The 24,733-nt window shown below is 38.5% G+C and overlaps 1 protein-coding gene across 14 annotated transcripts in view; it reads left to right on the forward strand.

Annotated features, from left to right (window-relative positions):
• Nucleotides 1–24,733, forward strand: part of ST3GAL3 (ST3 beta-galactoside alpha-2,3-sialyltransferase 3) — a 197,204-nt gene that overhangs the window by 68,618 nt on the left and 103,853 nt on the right. For all 14 annotated transcript variants that reach the window (XM_067301078.1, XM_067301082.1, XM_067301072.1 and 11 more), the window contains one exon: nt 8,671–8,763. In XM_067301078.1, coding sequence (XP_067157179.1) covers nt 8,671–8,763 — 93 coding nt within the window. The remainder of the gene's footprint in view (nt 1–8,670; nt 8,764–24,733) is intronic.

Consider the following 24,733-nt stretch of genomic DNA (forward strand, 5'->3'; position numbering starts at 1 on the left):
TTTGTTATTGGGTAGCTAAGAGAGATTTTTTCCAAGTGGAATTTATTTCCCTAAGGTTTGAGCTACAGAAGCATGAAGGGCTAATACCGTGAACTGCCTTTGTAGGAAAATAGGAATGGCCAAACTGAAGATTCACCTACTCCAGTACCTTGTGTCGGGAAGGGATCAGTGGAATTGTTTGGGGAAGGACAAGACATCCAAATATGAAATGATCTTTGCTCTGGGGTAGTTCTCCAGGTCCCAAGGAATGGTAGCTTTGGTGTTCCTGAGTTTGAGATGAGTTTAGACCTTTCAGTATCTTTTGTTCCCATTTCTACTTCTGGCTTCTATAACACACTGGCATAATGAGTCCTTCTGATTAACTGCATGCTATGTGAAGAAATGCTCCTTCCTCTCAGAGTTTTCATGTCTTTAGGATCATTTTGATTGGTGTCCCTAGTTCTTAAGATACAGTAAATAATAATTCACTACTAATCTTTTCCATACCATTCTACTGTTCTGGTGTGCTTTTAAACCTAGCTAAATGCTGTAAAGTTTCTCTAAAATCAAATATTCCATAGGATGGTTGTGTTCTAGAATGAAAATGAACTATTTCTTAATTTTTCAGAAATCAAGTTTGATAATCTAAATCATAGTGTAACTGACTTTCTGGTTAAAACTGCTAACTGCTGGAATTTGTCATTCAAATCTTCTAGACTTTAATATATGCAGACTTAAATTAGGATTTCAACTGTGAGTCTTCAGGAAGTTAAATCTGTATTTATTTTTTTTTCCAGCTCTAGCCTTTGGGGGAGTATCTCTTTTCCAGAGGGACAGATTCCTACTAATTTGAGCAGGGGATTCCTGAATTCTAATTGGATTGAATTATTTGTTCTAATTTCTTTAGCACTTGTTTCTTTCCTGGACCTACACTGCTTGATTTATTACATTACAAACAAAAAGATGCTGTGTCTGATCCAAAGAAAGCATTGCCTGCTTTTAGGTGTAACAGATGAGGGTTGGTGATGAAGACCAAGAGTTATAGCAATAAAATTATGACATTTCAATATATCTTCTTTGTTTCGCTGGGCAAAAAGGGATGTGATAAGCGAGCAGGTTTTTTTCCATCAGACTTTTAATTGGCTCACTTTTTATGGCCACTGTGCAAGTAGTGAGTTTTGAAAGGTATTTACATAGAGGATTATAGTATTTTATTTTTACAAGTTTTAAGAGTTAGTCTCTTTAGACAGTGCTTTCAGAAAGGAATTCAGGCAGGAATCTCTCTCTATTGACTGCTAAGAAGAGTGTTACTGACTGCTGAATGAGTCCCAACATACCCTCCAAATAATAAGTGACTATTCTGTTATGTCATCTTTGTCTCTTATTTGTCAAACTAGGATGAGGTTTATTCCTGTGCTTACTGAGGCTGGAAACCTGTAATTTGGAATAAATAGAAACTAGAAAAGATAGAATTCTAAAAATATACATTCAGGAATGATGTTGGATTATCAGAAAGTTACATTATCTTTTAAGTTCCAAGTTTCTTTATCCAAAGATTTATAGATGATTGAAAAATCAGCAAGAAGTCATCTTCATATTTATAATTTCACATTTTCTACGTTCAGTGAACAGCTGTCTTCTGTGAAAATCAAGTTTGTATAACTCATCCTTTTTGTTTAGTCTAACAATTAATATTTAAGCGAGTTGTTTTCTTCTTTCCCTATTTCTTTTTTAAAAATCTCAAATGATCTATTTTCTTTACTCATTATCAGTGTCTATCTGAATACAATTCTGTTTTTTTTTTTCTTCTGTGATACTAGTCTTAAAGGTAAGATGTAAGAGGGAAAAAAAATTTTTTTTAGACAAGAGAGGGGAAGTTTGTTAAACTGAAGGAAATCAGGAGGTCAGGAAATCAGGAATATTGCTCAATTCTTTGAGTAATATGGAGCAAGAGAACACATACAAAATGTGCCATGAACTCTTCTTGGTTTTTTACCTGCATCCTTTGACTGCAGTTTTATAAACTCAGCATTGAGTTTCTCTTTTTGTGGGTAAAAAGCCTTTCTAGCTTGTTAACTTTTTGTCCACAAGGATGCTAAGACTTATTTTAGGTGGTGATGAAAGTTTATTAATTGAGAAGTTCCAGATTGCCCTTTTTCAGAGTATTGCAGGGCTGTTGGATTCTTTGCGCTATAAGAGATGGTACAATGATATAGTCCTTTGTGGTGAAGAAATCAGCTACAGCTGTATTTTTAAAGGTGTTTATGAATTTTGCACTCTTGAGACTAACCTGAAATTCCTTATTCTGCCTAGTGATCTAATTCCAGGACAGGAATGTCTTTTTCTATTATGTCAAAGACCTGAAATGGAATTTAGTAAGGAACGAGAATCCTCATGCTGTTTTTGTGGATGGAAACCTCTCTCCAGTGTGTTTGTGCAAAGATGACCTCTTCACAAAGGGTGAAGGACATTGCCAGTTACATGAGTGGTCTTTGGCTTTCAGTGTCCCTCTGTCTAGCATATATTTCCCAAAGACAGCATTGATGCTTGCATCTTGCCTTCATTTAGGGCCATGGCAATGGGTCGTGGTTTTTAATAGAATGCCTTTAAAACTTTGTTTCCCTGAGGCGGTTTAATGTAACCTAATCTGCTTCAGCTGGTGTTCTGGGATAGTCCAAACAAATAAATATAAATATATGCTGATTATCTTTTCTGTTAAGAAATTAATTTCGTGAGAAGCCACAATTGTTGGTGGAGAAGCAGAACAGGACATTTTTTTTAGCATGGATCATATCTTTTCAGAAGGAGGGATTTGGGCCATCTTTCTTCCTATTCAGTCATACAACCTCCCTGAGGAGTTTGCTTACATACTGAAGTAAGATTTGAAAATATTTACGTCTATTTAGCTGGCTATAGTGTGATAGATGCATTTCCTGTCTCAGTATAAGCATTCTGCTTTCCCTCTTTTTTTCAATCTCCTCATTCCATTTTTTTTCTGTTTAGTTTTTCCTCAGCTGGAACTAGAAAAACAACAAATATTACAGGATCAGTTCATGTAGTTCTTTGAACCAAAGTTTGGAAACTTCTAACAGAGCTATTATAAGAGTTCCTTAAACTTCTGTTGCAGTGTTCTCAACCATGCTGCACTCCTGCCAAAAGTGGAGCTCCAGCCACGTAGAAAGAGGAAGGTTCATCAGCTCATCATGTTTCCATAGTGTCATGAGCTCAAGGGGATGCTGCCTGACAAAATGACATGATAACTGTGACTCTGCTTAAAGTTAGATGTGCAAACACATTTTTCAGTCCTCTGCTGTTACTGGTATATAGGAAGCGGCTACTATGCATGTTAAGCGTGCTCTTGTTGTTAATGACCTCTTTTCCTTTGTGACTCAATAGGGATAGCTAGAGAAGGGTAAAAGGAACCGCATCACCAGACCCACCAGAGGTGTCCTCCCATGCTTTTACGTGCACTGATAGTATTTGCTGCGAGGCTGAAAAACTATAATGAAAGGGAGAATTCATATGGGCACTTACTTTCTCATCTCTCTCTTTAATAGAGATCTTTGCCAGCTGGGAAGGGGGGCTTGGTTTATGGTTTTGTTTCAGGGTTTTTCCCTCTCAGATGGGATTTTTTGCTTCACAAGACCAGGAGATATTATGAAAAAGCATACTGAGGACTGGAAACTGTCTTTTTTATTAGGCTATAAATGCTGTATAGAACATACTACTCAAAGATCTGTGATCCCTTGATATTAATTAAAAAACAGGCACGCACCCCAACCACTGGGGCTGTGCTTTCATTAGCGTCTTTGGAGCAATACTACAATTTTGAAGCAAATCCCACAATCATCTCTCTTACTGTGCACTGGTTGAGTTCAGAGACTGATTTTGAAATGTAGTCCCTGGACATCCTTCAGGAGAAACTAAACTGAAAGCTTTATTCTGGGTGTCTACCAAATGCACTACAGCACTTAACTAGGGACATAAGGGTCCAAACTAAAAATCTGTCCTATGGCCAACTTTGAGCCATGTATATGATGGATACCTTTGGCCCAGGGAACCAGACTGAATCCTATCTGAAGTAAAATACTCCAAACCCCTAGTGTAGACACAGGGGGTCTTAGATCAACTGCTTTGATCTAGTGATCTGCTCTTTTATTGCTTGCTAATATTACTTCATTATTACTTCATAATAACCACTATGTTACACATGCTTATCATATCATGTTCTTAAATAACATCTCCTATTCATTCTTCCGGTATCCTGACATATACCAGTACATATCTTTCATCTGCGGTAGAGTACAATAGTAACAACAAGAGAAATCAGTCCTCGGAGAAGATAATCTCAAGCAGTTAAAGCTTTTCAGTTTTTACAGTCCACAATTTAAATTCCACATGGAAGGCAAAGAGGTAAAATCAATTTGTTCCTTAAATTAGATCTTGTTATTCAATTTCATGAGCTTAGTTGTGGACTTTTTACTTTAGTAGCCCAATCACTGATTTTAATACTTATTTCTTCTAAATTAATTTAGATTGCACTCCTATAAGGATGACTTGCTGTCCCTGATCAAGACATGATGAAGAAATTTAGCATGGTGAAGCTTTCATATTTGAGATTTTAAAAAAAGACACTCGTTTGCCAAAAGCAAGCAGATGGAAAAAATCTTGTTCCTTTTTTCTAAATCCTCTGAAGGCATCTGGCTTTCTAACTTGACCAAACTGGGAAACTGATGGCCACATAACAGTGTATGGAATCACAGACAATCTTAGGGAAGAGTTGTGTGCTAGTCTCATAGGAGAAAAGTTTTTTTTTTTTTTTTTAAAGTGCACTTTCTTTTTAGTGGAATAAGTCAATTGCTTTCCTTTTGTACCTTTTTGCAGACACTTGTTTAAAATTTGCAATGTTTACCATTACTGACTTTGAATTGTATCTTTCATTCATTCTTGAGAGATTTATTATCTTAGTGAGCTCATCCTGCACAAAATCTGTGCAAAATTTAAGGGTCCATAGTGTCATCTAATTATATCCTTTCTGCAGGTTCCACTAGTTCTTTAACTACCTTGACCAAACTGATGCCCTTGCTGTAACTAGGAGCATGAGAATCAGGAGCTGGAATAGATGTGCTCAGACTTGGAAGAAGATGTAGAGAAGATTTCCACCTTTGTATCTTAATAGTATGATAGTCCTGGCTGACTCACCATAACAGCTTTCTCTGTAAGCTGCTACTAATAGTAGTTGTCTTGGAATCATCACATCTGGATAACTTGCATCCTCAAGTTTTAACAGAGCTGCTTGGAAAATTCTTGTTTGATGTAGATCTTTACTGTTTATGAAATGATGGAGAAGTTTCAGGAGAAGGTTACCATACTTGCACTCGGAAGGAATAAGCAGAATGCCCTGAGAAATTATAATCTGGTTATCCTTTGACTCCAGGCACAATAATGGAGCTAGTGAGATGAAGCTATTTACTAGTAAAGAGGGTAACATTATTTGCTTAGGGTGCATAGTTCTTGACCCATCTGATGTAAGCAGTAATCGGGATTATAAAACAAGCACTGAATGTGTGAATCTTTCAGAAAACCCTCAGAGCAAATTTAGATATCTAAAATGATGTTAGCTTGGACAGCTTTGTGAGGTAGCAGAATGGCAGACAGCAAGGCTGTGCGCGGCCTTATTCTAACATTTTGCTTTGTACTATCACTAATATAGGCTTATAATTGAGCGTACTGGCAGTGACAGTATGGCCCAAATGTATAACCTGGAGAAACCAGACAAATAAAAATGTCCAGAGATGGATTTAACAAGTAGAGTTCCCACTTCTTGTTTTTTGTAGCTGACTGACTCAATATGCTGCTAGAGGGAAAGATAGGAACAAATGCTGAATGATGTGAGATGGCAGCTACAATTGGCTTACGAGAATTATTGTGCCTCCAGCGCTCTGGATCATGAACTTTATCACATCCAAGAAATGTTAACAGCTTTGCCCCTCGGGCTTTAGTAGTTCTGAGTATCTTTGTGGTTTTTGTAATTGTCAGCTCAAACGTCGGCATGCTGCACTGGTTGGCCCTTCCAGATGAGTCAGATGCGTCAGGGCTTCAGCCTACCATTCTTTTACAGAAACACCATGATGGGTGCTTGAGTGGCATTTTAATTTGATAATGAAAGCACCATTAAAGCAGACAAGAGAAGAAAAATGCCTGTGCTTTGCGGCAGGCACAAGGTATTTTGTGTGACCGCTGAGGTCATTTGGGAAAGGCCTGCTGTTGAAATAGTTATGCAAGTCTGCCAGCAGTGACTCACTGCTGTGGTGGCTGCAGATAAATTCCAGTTACTTTGCACTTCTTTATGAAGATTTTGGTATTAGCGATATCTCTATTTTGTTTAAACTCTAAAAATCCAGCAATGCTTAAGTTTGCTTGATAAGGGTAACTTTTCCCACGTTTCTTCATTTCTGAAATGCTGGGATGTAGCAGTAAGCTGTGGTCTGTACACTGTGCTATCCCCATTGACTGTGCTAGGGGATATGTTCTAGCACCATTAAAATATTCTGGGTTGAGAAAAGCATAGTAATGCTTGTGCAGAATTTCTATTCATCTCATTGGAGTACACAAATAACTTGATGCGTCTGAGCTACTTAAGCATTTCTCATTTTGTTGTAAGGTACTAATGAACAAAAAGCCAAAGTTTTGTGTTAAATCTTTAATTAGTACTGTTAATCTCTTTTGTCAGTAACAGCAGCCCTTTTCCTTTCTGTGGCTATTTATAAAGATCCCTACTGAAGTCAAAACCACAAATCATTCAGTGCAAATCTTTGAGATTTCAGCCCCTAATTTCTTGGGAACTGGCTAATCTCTTGTTTAGAAATATGTATTATAATATCATCTATGGAAACCAAACAAATGGGTTTCTGTTGTGCTAGACAATGTATTATATCCGTATCTCTTTCTCTTATATATTTAGAGAAATATAATCTCTGCTATAAATAAATGACAGTGTACACAGTCAAATATATTGCTCTGTCCATCTTACAGATGAGGAATTGAGATCATAAAAAATTAAATATTTTAACCAAAATCATGCATGAAACCTGTAGCAGAACTAGAATTGGATTAATGTCATTTTAAGCTGCTTCTGGTGCTTTTTATCTATAAAAGTCTTAAGAAATGAAATTCCTAACTTACAGTAACTTTTTATTTTCTCTTGTTCACATCCTTTTCCAGGATGAAAGCTTAGATGTTTACTGAGCAAAAATAGGATACTCTTTTTAAGTAGTATAGATTTAGGGGGTTTTGTAGTGCATGTCATAAAACAATCATAAAACTAAATGTCCATCTATTGGTCATGCAGTTGGAAATGGCTCTGATCTCTTGGGCAGTGATCCCAGGATGAGTACAAGGAGGAGAGGTCCTGCCAGTTTACTCCCAGTTGAGCATGGGATTACTCTGTCACTCACATATAGCTCCCTGGGTGGCAGTGGGGTGTGTTTGCCCTGCTGCACAGATCTCCTGAGCCTGGCTTTCAGTTCAGGGGCTCAGCTCCCTGGATCCATGTCTGTTACATTTAGCAGTAGTTTGCTAGTTAGCTGGTATTGTAGCCCATGTGGGCATGCCTGGAAAAGAAAGCATGATTGTGATAGTAATGGGCTCTCTGAAATAATTTTTGTGGATTTTTCCCAGTGGATCTATACAGAGTACTTAATTTATTTGTTATTGTTGATGCATAGGAAAAATTTCTTTATTGAATGCCTACTGTTATCAAAATGGTGCAGTATATACAATGTTATTGGACTCTTTGTGGTAGCGAACACTTGCAATCTCCATTGAATGTTGAACGTGTAACGGTAAACACGATTTTCTGGAAGAGTGTTAATGCTCATACCATGACTTAGGTTAAGGTATCTAATATTACTTCAAAAGCACAAGTCAGTTAACCTTTGCAATACTGTTGTGAAACAGATGAATAGAAGAATTCTGCAGGTGGTGAACAGAGACACAAAAGGATTAAATGGTTTCTTCCAGGTGACTCAGTAGAGCTATGATAAAAGTATGTACTGGACTCAAATATCTTCTTGAATTGCTAGGAGCTAATCAGATCCTGTTTCTGTACAAAAGCTGAATGAAAATAGCAGTACTCTGAATTTGGCCCTGGAATCATTTGGGAAGCTGGATTATTAGGACACTTCTCAATAGAACAGCAGCAATGTTGTCTGTCCCAAATAGTGAAAGCATGCATACCCTCGATGAGAGCATATCAGAACTGCTTGGTGATTTGTTTCAAATGTTTGAAAGTTATCTTCTAAATAATATTTCCCTAGAGTTTTTACTTCTATCATACTCCAGAAAAATGGCTGAAACAAGTTGTTGGTTTTACTTCCTTCCTTTTGAAAGGTGGAAGCCTAAAATAATATCTTTATATTTTTCTTCCAGGAGGATTACCCTCCTAGGTGTGAAAACCCTTCAGCAAAAGTAGAGGTTTAGTGGTATTTCAGTTATCTTTGACCCTATTCTTTATTGATGTTCTCCTGTGATACTATAGAACAAGAAATAAATACCCATCTGTGTTTTCTATTATTCCTCATAGCTGTTTTTGAGAAAAGCTGTAAGGAGAAATAATAAAATGACTTGGATGATTACACTTACCAGTTCATAGCCAGGAGAGTCGTGACTCTCTCCTTATTTTTTTCACAGGCCTCCAGAATTGGCATCAAAGTATGCAAATTTCTCTGAGGGAGTGTGCAAGCCTGGTTATGCATCGTCGCTCATGACTGTCATCTTCCCAAAGTAAGTGATTAGTTTACCATTATTTTTTTTCTTCCCTGATGACTTCTCATCCCTCAGGGTGGATGTTCTGTTGCAATTGCCTTGAAAATTGGCATTACTCTGTTGCTTTATTGGTGCCAGTGGAGACCAGCGTGGAAATTTTGGGTTATGTGAGAGGTCAGTGGCCACAGTTTAACTGATTTCAGTCTGACTGTGAACTTGCTCCAGGAATGTAGAAATCTGTATCCTAAGCAGTACAACAAATTGTACTGTCAGTGCGTAATACAGATGGGTGGTCAAGTTCACTGCTGGTACCAGATGATGCAATTCCTAGAAAGCTCAGGTCACACAGTGACAGATTAAGTCATCTAAAGTAGTGAAGCGTGGTGTGTTTTTGACAACAGGGCAGGTGCCTGGAGGCTTTCTGCGGTAGTGTTTTCCAAAGGAGGCTTGGAGAGGCTAAGACATGCAATTAACATGTTGTGCATCCTATTGAGTCTGAAAGCTTTTGTTAGCTAAAGTGTTACTAGTTTCTTCAGAATTTCTTTCCCTCAGAAAGAGTGGAAAGTCCGTTGCAGTTCTTCTGTTTGAAAGCTCTCAGGAATGAGGAATGTAGTCATAACAGGTGAATCAAAATTGTTTATTTTAAGATTTGACTTACAGTTTTTCTTAATACACCATCTGGCTTCTGCATTTCTGGAGGTTGTAAAAATGCTGGGAGATGGTTCAGAAGATAGATTGGAGGGATGAACATTATACTGTTGAGGCTTCAGGATTTCAGTATGTTTGGTTCATCAAAGGGAAAGTTGTAATGTTGTTTGACCTTTGTGTACAAGCTTCTAAAGCATGTGGAAGAGATCTCTAGGATGGTGATCCACTTGTCAAAAGAGGTTGTGGACTTCTTTAAATGCAACTGGCACTTTTCTAAAAGATATATTTTATCCATTTTGGGGGGGAAATTTCATGGCTTGCCCATATGGAGGTTAGATTGGGTGACCATGGCCTTCTAGACAAGCTTGAAACTGGTAATGTATCTGTCTTTGTTTTTATTGGCAAGCATGGTATCTGGAAACTTTAAATAAATAAATAAATAAATAATCTGAGATTGCCCTTTAATCATGAGATGCTGCAGCCAGACCTTGAAAAAAAAACAAAACAGCAAGTGTTGAGATGCTGGTCACCAATGCCAGTATAAAACAAACAGTTGTCAGTATTATCTGTTGTGTGAATTTTGGAGCTCTGGATAGAGTATAAATAACAGAACTGCAAGTAGATACATTATCATCCTAGTCTTTTTGTAAGAGGTCTGAGCGCATTCAAATCCGCGTTTGTGTATGTATTAACTGTAAATAGTATAGAAGAGGGAGATGGAGCAGTTTAACTGAGGTAAAATGTCTGTAGCTAAAGCCTTCCTGTCTTTAAAAGTTGAAACATAACTGCTTTTTCCAAGGCATGGCTGTTATTGCATATTGTTTCTCCGGGGATAACTTATGTGCTGTGAAAGAGCAAGACTGTTTACTACAGATATTAAGGCTGGAAAAATACCAATAATGGTCCCTTAGCTTGAGTTGTTTCATGATACAAGGCGTGATGTTTTCTCCTGGTAATTTCATTGTGGATCACAGGCTAGTTATCTTGATTTAAAGATTCAACTGATGGAGAGTCTGGTAATAATGTGCTAGATTATTCCTATGAATAAACTTGTTACTGCAAAAATATTCATCTTATTTTCAGTTTAAAGTCATTTAAGCCTGTGGCTTCCAGACGCAATTTTTTTTCGTCTGCTGGAATCTGAAGTTTTGTTTATTTTCTTCCTCGGTAGGTACTTACAGACCACTGTTCAGTCACCTTCTCCCCAAAAGCCAACTGCTTTGAACTAATAGCATGTAAAGAGGTAGTAACTTGTCTCTGGTCTAATTCGGTATTTTGTTCATAATTGAAAAAATCATGTAGTTCTAAGACCCTGTCTTACTGGAGATTTGTATTCAGTTGTTTCCCTAACATGACCCCTAAATCTCATCAACAGTTTTTTCCAGGATGTCCTTTAATTCTTTATTAATTCTTTATTAACTGAATTGCTCATCAGGCTTTTCAGTATTTTACCTAGGATTGCTGTAAGCATGGCTGAGCAGTAGTTCTGCAATGAATTTCATGCTTCATTTACACATGCTTTTTCTTCTGAAATTTCTTTCATACACAAAGAACTATATGAAATGAAGATTATCAGACCATGTATCTCTTCTTCTAGTATATTTAGAACTCTTAATGCAAATTATCTAATCTGCTGATTCAAGAATTTAAGCTGCATGACTTCTTTTATTCTAGCTTCTGTTTTCAGTTGCTCTTATCATTAGGAAAAGTCCTCTTTTGGGCTGATGTTTTTCAGACTCGGTCTTTGCCTTGAAAGAAATATTTTTTTTTTTATTTAAATAAAGTTGGTTTGGCTGTTTTCAAGCATGAATAAAATGAATAAATGTTTTCCCATTTGCAAGGTTCCTGGCTTTTTAATGCAATTTTAAATGTAAATAGGCAAAATATGATGGAAATAGTTCAGATAGAATAAATATTTTTCAGAGGATGTAACTCTTCTTAAGTGCTGCTTTAATGGTGAAAATGTGACTTTTGACTTTACCAAGCATAAGCATGCACTAAATGGATTAAAGAGCAATGCCCTGAGAAATCTCAAAATGTGATTGCTGGTAAGGAAAGACTAAGTGGGGTTATTTTTCTGAGGTCCTCAGTCAATCATTTCTCATTCTAACAATACTTAATGTTTCCATCAATGATCCTAGCTGGAAAGAATCCTAGCTTAAGTGTGCAGATGGTACACTTACTGGAGAGTACTAAATAAATGATTGTTCTGTAAAAGTAACCAATCTGGATTGCCTGATTTAAATGACCACAGGCCAACAAAATACATGTTAATACATCCAAATGCAAAATAAGATGTCTGGGAGCAGCAAATACAGATTATACTTTTAGAAGAGGAAAAACCCTGTCTTAGACACAAAAAAGCTTCATGAAACTTCAGTAAAATATCGCAGCTGAAGTGTTGTTTCACATATGTTGAGAAATTTGGGGTTTTGTGCTGCACTAATTAAAAAGCCCAAATCTGCTAGAATGCTGTGTCCAGGTTGGTTGGTGAAACTCTCAGAAGGGAGTGGAAATAGGAGAGATGAAGGAAAGCCATAAAAATAAACCAGGATTGGCTTAAACAATAAAGCAAACAAGGCTCCTAGAAATAAGTCTCCTTTCTGAAGAGGAAGTCATATCCAAATGAGGAGAATAGGAAAGACTGTTAACTTTGGCAAGCTAAATATAAAACCATAGTGAGTACACCAAAAAATGTTGAGGGACAACTTTATAAAGGTATAAAAAAAAATAAAACGTTTTCCTATGTGTCAGAAGTAGAAAGCCTGCCAGAGATCCTGATGAGCTGGTAGATGATCATAGCATTACGTGTGAGCTAAAGGAAGATAAAGGCATAGCAGGGAAATTATTTGCATTACTGCTGGCTACAGAATAGTTCCCTTAAGGAAGTCTCCCCATGGGGGGACAAACTGGGGAAGCAGACAGAACATGGACATTTTTGAGCAGAGCAGCACAAGGAATTGCTAGGAAAAGCTCTGTGATGAAATTGCAGAGTTACACATGGTCGTGTAAAATCGTTGCTTAAATTGGCCTTAGAATGGAAGAATGAAAAGCAGTAAAGGTGTCGGGGTTTTAAAAAGGGGCACATAGAGCTTTTGGAAAACTGGAAACTACTAGTGAGCCTGGTTTCTGTATTAGGCACCTTGGTAGAAACTATACAAAAGAAAATAGAATTAATAGTCACAGGGAATAAAGATGATAATGGGGAAGAGTCAAGTTGTCTTCTGCAAAAGGAAGTCTGGTTTTGTAAATCTGTTCAGGTTGCTTGAATGACTGGAAGAACATTCGACAAAGGCAACGTACCTGATACAGCATAGTTGGAATTTCTTAAACAAAAAAACTTTGGTATTTCAAAGATTACTGGGAAATTAAACTGGTGTAATCCTGTAGTGAGTTAATAACTATGTAAAGATGGGAAACTCTATGGAAATAAATAACAACGTTGCACAACACAGGGAGGTTACCCCTGGAGTCCTATAGAGAATGTGTGCTGGGATCTGTGCTGTTTCAGGTGTTCACAAAATAGCCAGAACAGAGGATGAATAATAAAGTGCTGACACATTTTTCCAGGTAGCAAGACCAAAAGCTGACTATGAAGAATATCAGAGAGGTCTCTCAGTACTGAGTGATGGGGCAATAAAATAGCAGGCCAAATTCAGTTCGGATAGATGTAAGGTAGTGTGTTTGTGGGGAAGATTGATCTGACAGCATATGCCTAATGACGGACTTAGATATGTCTTACAAATCAGGAAACAGATTTTGGAATCACTGTGGATGGTTCTGCAGCTTGTTGACCAGTGTTGGTTAAAAGACCAGTAAAGCCTGAGGAATTATTAGAAGAGAAACGCAGAAAAACTGAGACTGTGTTATGCTACTGTATAAATATACTATGTACCTCTATCTTCAATAATGCATGTAATTCTATTCAACTAATTTCAAAACAGATATAGAAGAATTAGGTATATACAGTAGTAATGAAGAATAAACAATAAATGGAGCAATCTTCATGTTCAGAAAGACTAAACAGACTTTCTAGATTCAGGTAAAAAAATCAGAGGGTATTGATAAATACATATAAAATAATGAATGGCATGGAGAAGATGCTTAGGTGATTGCCTCTCTCAGTACAAAATTCAGAGAGATTAAATGGAAACGTGTACCAGTTTTAAAATAAAAAAGGTGCTATTTCATGCTATTTACAATTACTTTCTCTGAGAGTGAGTTTTGTAGGGGACAAAAAATAAAATAGATTGACAAGAGATTACACAAATTCGTGGGAGAATGATCCATCAAGATCCATCGAACACACAGATTCAGGTACAGTCTCTGGCAAGGAAATATGTAAGTCACAGGAGGCTGGAAGCTAAAAAGATGTTGAGAGCAGAATGTAGCTTTATATACCCTGTTTCTTTGTCTCTTTACTGAAACATTTGCCGATGGACATAGTTAGATATTGAATATGGGGCCAGGTGGATGTTTGGTCTAATTCATTGTGCCCATGCTTTTTTTTTTTTTTTTTTTTTTTTTTTGTTATGCCTTAAAGACAAGCTGGCATGACTTCATAAAAACCATGCCATAATCCAAATCATGACAGTCATTCCCTGGCAAGAGAATGGATGTATGATCTCACTGTTGTATCTCATTTTAAGAGCTGGATAACAGGGCTGCATTTGGTGCTGGTTGTAACTGAAGGAGTTCTGTTACAAGATTGCAGTTATCCAGCTTTTTGCTTTCCCAGGGCAATGCGATTCTGCCTCTTACAAATCTTCTAACAGTAGGTAATGACTCAAAATGCCAGAGTAGGGTTCCTGGTTTCTGAATGACACAAAGCAAGTGACAAGCATCTTTGGTGAAATGGCATCATTAGGTCTTTGTTCAGTGAATTAGACTATTTTTAGTCGATCTGAGGTCACCTACAAGCCTGGAGCTAATGCTTTGACCTTTTTGTAGAAGACACTAACTCGTGTTTGGGTTAACGCTACAATCTCTTGCATTTCTGGTGTTGTTATGGAAAAGATGCTGCCTGTATACAGTTCTCTTGTATACCCTATTCTTTATCAGATGAGCTAAGCCACAGTTTGTGGCTCACATGCCAGCCTGGGACAGTTCAGCTACTTGAACAGTTTTCCAGCCACAGTGTCTTGCGTGCTGACAGCTAGTACTTGAAATTAGAGGAGGCAATTATGGCGGGAATGTCTGCAGCCTACAAATTTGTGAATCTGTGTTTGGTTAGAAAATATAGGAGAAAAAAGTATTTAAAGAAAGGTAAAAAAAATACCTGAAAGGATTTCACAGAAGGGGGAAAGGAAAGTTCAATATGCCACAAAACTAAAGGTTTTGTGACCAAAATAGTGAATGAACATATGTATGATCACAGCGCATGAACATGTTTATGATCATATTCTTGATGCTAGGAAATAGTCTTATATACAAGAATCAGACTTTTTTGTTAGATTGCTTCAGGAAGAAAATACACAGTGGTTTGTTTGATTATTTTGGTGCAAACTTGGAAATGATTAGTGATTGGCATATTCTCCACTTTTTCCAGGTTTTTTTGTTCTTTTTAATACAGCAGCCCACTGTCTACTCCGGAGAAACAACTCTCCTGTACACTCTTCTGTGTTTATGTTTTCATGTGGAACTGCTTCTTTGTACATAAAGTTCAGAATTTTTTTAAGCTTTCATACTGGTGGAGAATGCACGGCACAGATTTATGCCAGACACTGGAATTTCAGTGGCTTCCTTCCAAGTTGTTGTTGTTCTGTACTTATCGGATGTTTAGTTCCCCCTTGATATTCTAGATCTTAGTCTCTGTCTTTCACCACTTGCACAGGCCAGTCTGGATCTGCAGCATCCTCTGTTCTTCGGGGATTTTGGTTTTGTTTTGGAGGGTGGAGGAGCCCATGTCTCAGTTGGTTTGCTTCTCAATTCAAAGCTTAAAGCAGAGATTCCCAGACGAAGTAGGCTGGTACTTTTGTGATCTAAATGGAGAAGTCAGAGCAGACCCTGAACTTTTTTTTTCCTTTGGTCCTTAGTATAGAATTTAAACTTTGAAATCATAGAAAGAAGAATGAAACACTAGTAGCTTGTGCTCTGAACTATAATCTGATTAGTTAGGCTTTTACCAGGTAGTTTTCCATGAGAGTTCATTGGGCATTCATTAGAAAAACAAAAAAGTGATAGCTAACTTGGGACTTTATTAAACCAAATATACTTCTGTGTATTTTTGAGATTTACTTGTTAAAGGTATTAAATATAATTTAACCATAAAATTCAACATTGAATGTATCTTAAAATAAAAATTGGAAGAGATTGGAGTACCTTTTTCTCTCCCATCAGGGCTCCTCTCTTTCATGTTTGCTTATTATTTGCATAATCAAAGTCAAATTCTTCTTCACCTGAGCTGCAACAAACTTGCCATGTAAACTTAAGGAACTGAAGGGGCTGCATTGAGCCAGTGGTGAGCACAAAGTTGTCACAGGTCTATGCAGCTCATCTTAACTGAACTGGTTATGTCTCCTCTCCATGTTAACATCTGCTGCAGCTCTTAATACAGGCTCTGCAATAAGAGTACAATGTTTTGGCAAGAGTGCTAAAAAAACCCCTCATAATTATTTAAGTCAATATATTATAAAAATGAAGTAGAATCTTGCTGTAAAATAGTTATGAAATTTTATCTTGTGCTTCTTGCATATTCACCTTTTTACTGCCCACATCTGCCTCCCTGTACGTTCTGCTGTGTCTTATCTCCCCTTTGCTGGGATCTGGCCCTGCTGGCAGACTAGCATTGACATTGCTGCTCCTGATTAATGTTGTACCAAGGTGGACTAAAGAGGAGAGTTGAATTGTGTATTGGGATTTTTCAGTGTCTGAGTGCTTCCTAGTTTCAGGAGAAGAAAAAACTAAAAGGGCAAAAAGCAAACCAACCTTTCAATACGTAACATAGGACTTTTTGGATCTGGTTAGCATAAGATGAGGGAGATCCTAAACTGTTCATCCTGTCTGTGAAGTTAAGTTGCCTGCTGTGGTCAGAAGCACCTGGGAATTGGTGGGCATTTTTTATGCCACCTCCTTGCCCATCCTAATGTGCCGTCTGGTGTATAGCTAAGATAGCTCCAGCATGCCTTTGTCTGTTATGTACAGAGTAGGATCCTGTCTCCTGGATATCAGAGCTTGGCAAAATGCTCGTTGTAATTGCTGTCTTGCAAGTATAGTTTATGCAGCTTTCGTACCTTAGAATATTCTTACATACAGAATTCAGTATGGGTCAGGGGCTACAGTTTGAACTGGAGCTTTAACATGGACTTTAATAGGGATCAAGACTATTTGGAAAGCTGGTCCACTCATCCCAAATGCTTCCTGGTTCATTTCCGTGTCCCTTTCTAGGCAGCTATGCCTCTTATAATGAGCACACAAGAACATCTTTCCATTCCGTAGTTTCCTGCTTTGTCGCCTAGATATTTAGAAAAATAAGCAGGCTCTCATTTAAAAAAAAAAAAAATAATAATAATAACCCTCTGCTTAGAACTGACTGTGTTCATCTTTGTCTCAGTGCCTCATGAATTACTGCCGTACCCAGCAAGGGCTTATCCTGAAGTGACAGGTCATGAGCTCAGTGCTTTGACACTGTCATGGAAGGTGACTGCTGTTTCCTTTATGACTAACTATTTAGAGGAAAGCAGAGGCAGCCAAAGGCTGACAGCTTATGTGGTTTTTGAGAGCCCGCTGAAGAAGTAGGCTGGATAATTAGTTTGCCACTGACAATTACTATGTGAATCCTAAACTATTGCCCGACTTCAGGCTGACTTACGCCTGTTGCATACTTTGCAAATGCTTCAGGCACAGGGGATTGTATCTTTTAATTTTTTGAAGATGTGTAAAATTGCTTAAGTATGCTGAATTATTAATAGTGGGGTTTTTTGTCTTCTAAATCTACGTACAGTGTACATCTCATTTTGTATGAGAAAAGTATGGATACTTCTAGAGACTCCCAGGGAGGTCGGGGTCCTTTTGTTCCAGATGCCATTGTATAAATGATTCTTTCCACTTTCCTTCAAAACGAGGTTACTCCCATTCTACAACAAGGGGAGTTTTCTGACCCCTGTTCCTTCTTTAAGTCTCTTTTTTGGTGCTTGCCTGTTCTGCAATACCATACAGAACAGTATTCTGTATAGAATACAGAGATTGTTTCTCCCTATGGGAGAGACGAAGGAAATAATCTTTGTTTTGCTAGTAAGGTTTGAATTGCAGCGACAAGTTGATACAAGTGTATTTTCTCTTGGGAAGTACTGCATATCACTTGCCTCCCTCAGTTCCTTAGTTAACTCCAGCTTCAGCCTCCAAACCCCACGAAATCCCAGGACAGCAGAAAGGAGGGATAAAAGGGGAATGGAGGATGCTCTGGTCTCTTAAGCAGTCAGTGTTTCAGATTTCTCTGAGCTACCCGTGTTTCAGTGACTGGGAAGCTGGAGCATGCCGCCTCTTGCGTTTGCCTCCCTTGCTGTCCTCGCTCAGCTTTGTAAAACCCCGGCTAAATGAGCACGCGAGCCAAGACACGCACAGTGTAGCACTCATCAAAGCACTTCTGATGTCAGGACAGCACCTCCCCACCCCAGTCTCTGTGGCTTTTCCAGGAGCACGTCTTCCTATGGCATCAACTGCTGTCGCTGGCAGCACGGGTAGCAGTTTCACACTGCTTTCCCTTTCTTTCCTTGTGATTTTTATGAAATAGTGCCCTTCCCTCCTCCCCCATGTTATATGTTCCTTCCACGATTCCTATGCGTGTGCTCATTTGAGAGACTTAAATATCTCATTCTTCTGCCTAAAGTGCAAAGTATGTTATCTCACAAAATATTTTGTCATAGCTGGCTGTGGTTTAGTAAATGTCCAGCATAGTTGTTAAAAGACATTTACTTCAAACATTCAAAATAGGATTGTTATCTGAGCTGTTATTGCTATTTATAACTGAAAATTAGCTTGCCCTTTGCCAGGCATTGAATGCCTCAGGCAGTTCCACCTGTGTTGTCCTCAGCAAGAAGCTGGTATTAGGTGGCAACATTTGATAACTAATGTTCAGAGTGTTGTAAACCACTGGTGCTGAAGCTGTCATAACCAACGCTCAATTTGAAGAGTGTGATCGTGTATGACAGGTTCCCTGCATTCATTTTTTGTAGAGAGAAGTGATCAAGAACTTATTCCAGAGATGAGCAGATGTATAAACATAACTTCACTGCTTGCTCTTAAATTCATAACACCAATTAGCCAGCTGGGAACTCCAAAATGAACTTAAATGGTAACAGCTTGTTTTTTCAATTCTGACAGCCTCTGAAGAAGTGCATGTTGCTATAATCAGATTGACAAAATGTGTTACAGTGCAAAAAATAAAATAAAATAAAAAAATAAGGCTAGGGTTCCCACATACCTTTTTCTTTATGGCATTGTTGCCTTAAGGAGTTTGTGCTGTCGCTTGTGCTGCTGCTATACCTGAGCTAGCATAATTGCGTGTGGACTGCGCAATAACCTGGATAAGTAAAATAATCCTTATGTCTGAACGTTAGTTATCCCTCCTCCATTTATTTACTCCTTTTGTGCAGGATTATTTTTAATCCAGATCAGTTCACTGATCCAGTTTATGGAATTACCACATCATTATACCAGCCCAGCTGAGGATGCAGCATGGGAATGAAGAGCCAAGAAGATGTGACTGCATGAACTCAGTAAACCAGCCCAGCCACCAGAAAGGACATGTGGAAATGTTACTCAGGAAGTACATATCCATTAACATCTGGTCTCACCTTCAATTCATGCAGGTTGTTCTCTCTGTCCCGTGTTGACTTCTTTCTCATCTTTAAAAATATATATATATATATTCAAAGAAGTAAATGTAATTCCCATGTGTAGGTCATGACAGTAGATTCTTCTTCAGCTCCACTTTTGGAGCTGAAATTCTTCCTTCTCAACTCTCTCAGGAGTTAAAAATGTGTGTGAATCTGTGTGATGTGTAAGCTTTGTTCCTAGAAAGTTTAAGTATTCAAAGTACTTTTCATGCCTTCTGAATTAGAGACTGGTGGATCACAATTGGGGTATGGTCAGGCAGACCTTACTGAATGTGTGCCTTTTTGGTTTTGAAAAGTGTGAAGCGTATGTGCTGTTGCTTCAGTATAAGTACATCTCGTCAGATTGGCAACAGAGTGATGTTTTTGGTTTGTTTTTGTTTTGCTTTGTTTTCCAGAATTCTTCAATAGTTTTCAAATTCTAAACTTTAACCAATAAAAGGGGCAGCTTTGCGAACGTACAAATAAATAACCTTACTTGTGTGAACATGCATGATTCTAACAGAAAAAATAAACTTAATCTGTGCTACCACATGAGCATATTGTATTGTGTATGTGTGTTTGGGCTCTGTTGCTGTGGTGCATTTGCTCTAAAGTTATACCAATAAGAATAGTTAACTTTCAGGAAAAATCTTCCACCCGTAAAGGTTGCTTGAGCTTCTGAATGCATTTGGGTCCATTTAAATGCTTCCTTCAGTTATCAGTAGGTTCACATAATGCTTTTAGTTTTTTTCCAAGAAATTTTATGCAAAAGATATTAATAGTATATAATTCAAATGAAAATATCAGTGAATGTGAAAGTTAAGCTGTGAGTATGTAATATTACCATGGTTTTAATGTCTTGCCTTTTTTTCTTTTACTCATATATAAAAATGCCCTTAAGAAAACTTTCTTGAATGTTTCTCCTTTTATTGAAACTCTCACTTTTTCTGAAGGTGCATCATTATTTGCCTATGCCATCATCTTCTCAGATGCCTCAGCAAATTTCTGGGTATCTCTGAGGCTCTTATGTCACCAGTGATTTCCCCTTGATGTAGAAAAGTGTGTGGCTTTCCTCAGAATTTTCTGAACTGTGTTACAGAATGAATAATTGTTCATTCTGAACTTCCTACTGGTGGTTTTGATCAAATTTCCTGGGTTTGGATGGGGTTCAAATAAATTTATTGTCCTTTCCTACCTCTACCTTTACCTATCATGCTTCCTTCTATTACTGAAACATTTCAATAGTATTAATGCATGCAAATACTGTCACAGAGCCAGCATGCGTTGGCTAAGAATATGGATCAAAGGCAAGTCTGATAATTTATCCAAGAATATTTGGTAAAATTAGAAACAGTTTGGGGAACCCCTGCAACTTTATATTAGGCAAATGAAAGTATAAAAACTAGAAATATTAAAAATTCTCTTTTCACTGTAGCAATTGAAGTGTCACTTGAGAATATTATTCAAATAATATTGTAGAAACTCTGGCTTCACTGCTATGTGAATAGCATAAGCTCTTTGGGCAATCTTTTCTTGGTACCTTTTAACATAACTCTGAGTTAACTATGCAGTAGAATAAAATCCATGAATGAATTGCAAAAGATTATAGAAATAAGGTTGTAATTATAATAGCGTCAGGAGTAATAGTAGCTTGCTATATTTCCCATAGTTTCTCAGGGACTCTTGCCTAACTGATCAGGAGCAATGCAGCCCAAGTCGCTCCTAATGCTGAAAACCAAGTCAAATGCGTTACCACGCGCTGGAGCGGGGCTGTCTGCAATGGGATGCTGTATTTCACTGTTATTGTTCAGGATGTTTGAAGTCTCCTCCTACTTTGCTAAATTTCTGAAGTTTTATGCATACAGAAAAAGTTGTTTCCTTTTTGTGTGATCTGCAGTAACTTTAAGAATGATCACATCTTGTTCTCTCCTAAACTACTTTGTGTCATTGTTTACCATATGCTGAAACTTTTTGTTAGTATGTCAGGGCCCCAGCTTACTCCAGTGTTCAACTTGTAAATAAAAAAAGCTATGTCCAGCTCTAGTTAAGTTTGTTTCATTGTGATTTTTCCTGGAAATCTTTGCATCTACCATGCTAATTTGGTATTCTTCCAAGCTCGAACAACTGAGGTAAGCTTCAGAATCGTGGACATTTCATGTATCATATCTTGCTTTGTTTAAAAAAAAAAAAAAAAAAAAGTCATTTTAGAGGCTGTATATGATTTGCCCTTTCTAAACTGATATTTGCATCACACCAATTGTATCTTGTTTCTACTGTGTTTACCAGCTGTGACAGCCTAAGCTCATGCTTACACCAATGCCAAATGGATGGGACTGTTGAAGGCGATGCCAGTGTGGTAAACAGATTCATGAGAAACCAATTTATCTAGGAAAAAACAGATTCATATATCGACTGCCTTCCGTGGGGTCTCAGAGACCCTGAAACCAGAAGAATATGTAAATATGTCCATGCCCAAACCCGCCGTGCTTTACCTGTTGTCCCCCTAAATAAAGGGGTATGCGTGTCTGCTTTCATTTATGTTGCTAGCAAGTTGGCCTGCCTCTGTTATGGAATCTCTGATGTCTTTAGTGGAAATCGCTGCTATATTAGCCACCTGAAGCCATCGCTTATGGGCTTGGATTTGTTTGATTAAAAAGGGTTTACACGGGGAGTGAAGACTTACCTGTGAATGAGCTGTTCCAAACAGAAACCATACCCAAGGATGCTTGAGGAAAGGTGCAATTGTGTTAAATAACCTGAAGATGACAGGTGAGGGAAAGCCGTTTGGGACATGCCTGTTGCCCTTATCCCAGGGGATTACCGGAGCGCCAGTTCTCGTCTGTAATGTGCTATCGTGGGCTGGCCGCGAACCTGCAGCACGAGGAGGGCTTTGGAAAGCAGCTGTTGCAGTGGGAGGGTCTCCGGCTCCAGTTTGGAAAGAAAGGACCAACTTTGGAAAAGTCTCGGGGATGTTCAAAGCCACACCAGATGCTTCGGCAGGCAGTGAATGAGAGAGAACAAGCACAGTGTGTCTGTTTTGCAAGTTTTGTTTATATTTTACAAATTTGTTTGTAAATGTGTATCCTGATGGATGGGTAGGTATTTAGAGCTATGATATCCAGCTCCAGGCAGTCTTAATGTAACCCTTGGCAAAACAGGCAACTCCTTGGAGCAGGTGGTGGCCAGCTCTTTTTGCTTTTGATTTGTTTCTTAAACATTGTCCATGGAGTTTAGGCATCTGCAGAGGACGATGTTGGTCCCAAGGCTGTGTTTAAGAGGCTAGCACGCATTCTGCTGCTGCTGGACTTGTTCCTGCTGCTCTTGAACCGTTGAGAAACGATGTCCAGAATTTGAAGGAGGCAAAGTATGCTTACAGGTCCTGGTTTAAGCAAAGAAAATTAAAATAAGAAAACCACAAACTTTCTCTGTTTTTCCCTTTATTGGGGACTTTAGTCAAAACATGTACCAGGAATTTCCCCTTTGGACAGTTCTGATCCCCTGGGAAATAATAACTATTTATGGAGCAACAGGATCCAGTTTCTAAATGGTGAATTTGTTTACATCTGCTCTATGACTGATCATTCCACATAGGAATTTCTTTATCCGTTGAGGGTACGAAGCTTGGCTGAGTAGACACGTCTGTAAAGAAGCAGTTGGCTGTGCTCTGCAGTGGTGTCCTGGCAGAAGGTCTGTCCTGCTCAGCCAGCAAAATTTTTCACCTGTGCACAGCAGTACAGGTATTTTAGTAGGAAAAAAATTACTCTTGTATTTTCTAAGAGGAAAAGAGGAACTGTTCTCCTTCTCTTCTCCCAGGTCAATGAGGCAATGAAATTATATTCTTGCATCTGCTCCTGATCTGGGGGTGCTGGGGGAAGGTTTGAGGTGCCTCTCTCTTCTGTCTCCTCTCCAAGAAGCACATTTGTCGTTCTTTGGTATTGCATTATTAAGATTTGTTATAACTGGGGGATTCCTGAACTGTGTACAGACAGGAAATATGGGGGACCTAGGACTAATCTTTTTTTTCTTTCTTTTTTTTTTTCCTTCCCGTTCTTTTTGGTAGGACTTGATTTCCTCAGATGTGATAAGGAGACTGAGCTAAGAATGTAATAGCAGAACAGTCCTCCTGGGCTATTGAGTTCCAATTCTTCCCTCGCAGATAACTCAAAGTTCAGAAATGTAGCAATCCAAGATAAGAGAAGGGTGAGCTGACCTGGATCAGGCAAAGCATATGAATTAAAACATGGAAGTGTAATGGAGAAAAGAGAAACTGGTGATGGTGAAATACAGAAATTTCTCAATTATCCTTTGTCATGGGCAGAACAGTCTCGACTCAGGCAATTCTTAATTTATTGCTGGTTAACACCAACATCTGATCAATGATTTGGGTATGGGGCAGGGGGAAAGGGGGAAGAACATAAGTAAGCCCTTCTTCCCCTTCCCCATGCTCTGCTTTAGTCGAACACCTATTTCACCCCCCCCTTTCCTAGTCTCAATTTCCCTTAAGTTTGCCGCGGGTTACACACAGTCTGTCCCAATTCTTTTGTGTGGTGACAGGCAGCACAGGAGGCTGGAGTCATGTGCATAACGCTTTTTCTGCTGCTCCATGCTTTTTACTGGTTTTGCTCTTCCACTCTTCGCTTCTTACTGGTTTTCCCCTGCTCCAGTGTGGGTTGCCACTGGACAAAGAAGAGCCATCCTAGATTTGATGAAGGATTTCAGCTAGTGTGTAAATCTGTGGGAAGTCTTGGTCAAACCTGGGAGGCTCTTTGCAGGGAAGGCTGAAGGAGCGCTCTGTGATACAGAGATAATTCACTTAGAAATTCAGAGCTGTGTGAGGATTGCGGTGCTGGCTGCTGTGAATGCTCTCTTTACATCTGAACCATGGCCAGGTGATGATGAACTACTGAGATGTTTTGACAGGTGCCAGTCAGAGGGATGTTTCTGACAGAATTTTTGTAATGACTAACATAACTCTAAGCAGTTGTTTGTGTTTCTAAATGTTTGTTTTCATTCATCTCCTATTTGTTTCATTTTCACAGCAGTGCCCAGCTTACCATAATGAGATTCAGGAAGCTGAAATCAGTCTCAGTTAGGGAGGCTACTGTAAATATTTTCACTGACAGAACTCTTTATTCAGTTAAGATTTCAAAATATTTGAATGTTGTTTTATGATAAACTGTTAGAAGATCCAGTTGTTCAAATAAACTAATACCAGAAGGGCTTTTTTTTTTTTTTGGTGATAATCCTGTCTTAAGCTAGTCTAAAGAAATCTTGCTCTCTGAAGATGCAGGAACCCCAATTACCACAGTTACCAGCGTTCCCTGTATGCAGAGAGCGTGAAGCAGCCATCGCTGAGGAGCCACCCTGATTAGGTGGGGAAATGACCCAGAAGTACCCAGGACATCTGGCCTAGGAAGATCCCTCAACAGCTTGTGCATGGTTAACTACTCTGTGGCTGTTAAAGGGTAAAAAGTAAGTAGGAAAACCAGTTTTGAGTACTGGGGCACTTAAAGTTTTCTAGAGTT

This window comes from Apteryx mantelli, chromosome 8, assembly GCF_036417845.1.
Source record: "Apteryx mantelli isolate bAptMan1 chromosome 8, bAptMan1.hap1, whole genome shotgun sequence".
In the NCBI taxonomy this organism is placed as follows: Eukaryota; Metazoa; Chordata; class Aves; order Apterygiformes; family Apterygidae; genus Apteryx; species Apteryx mantelli.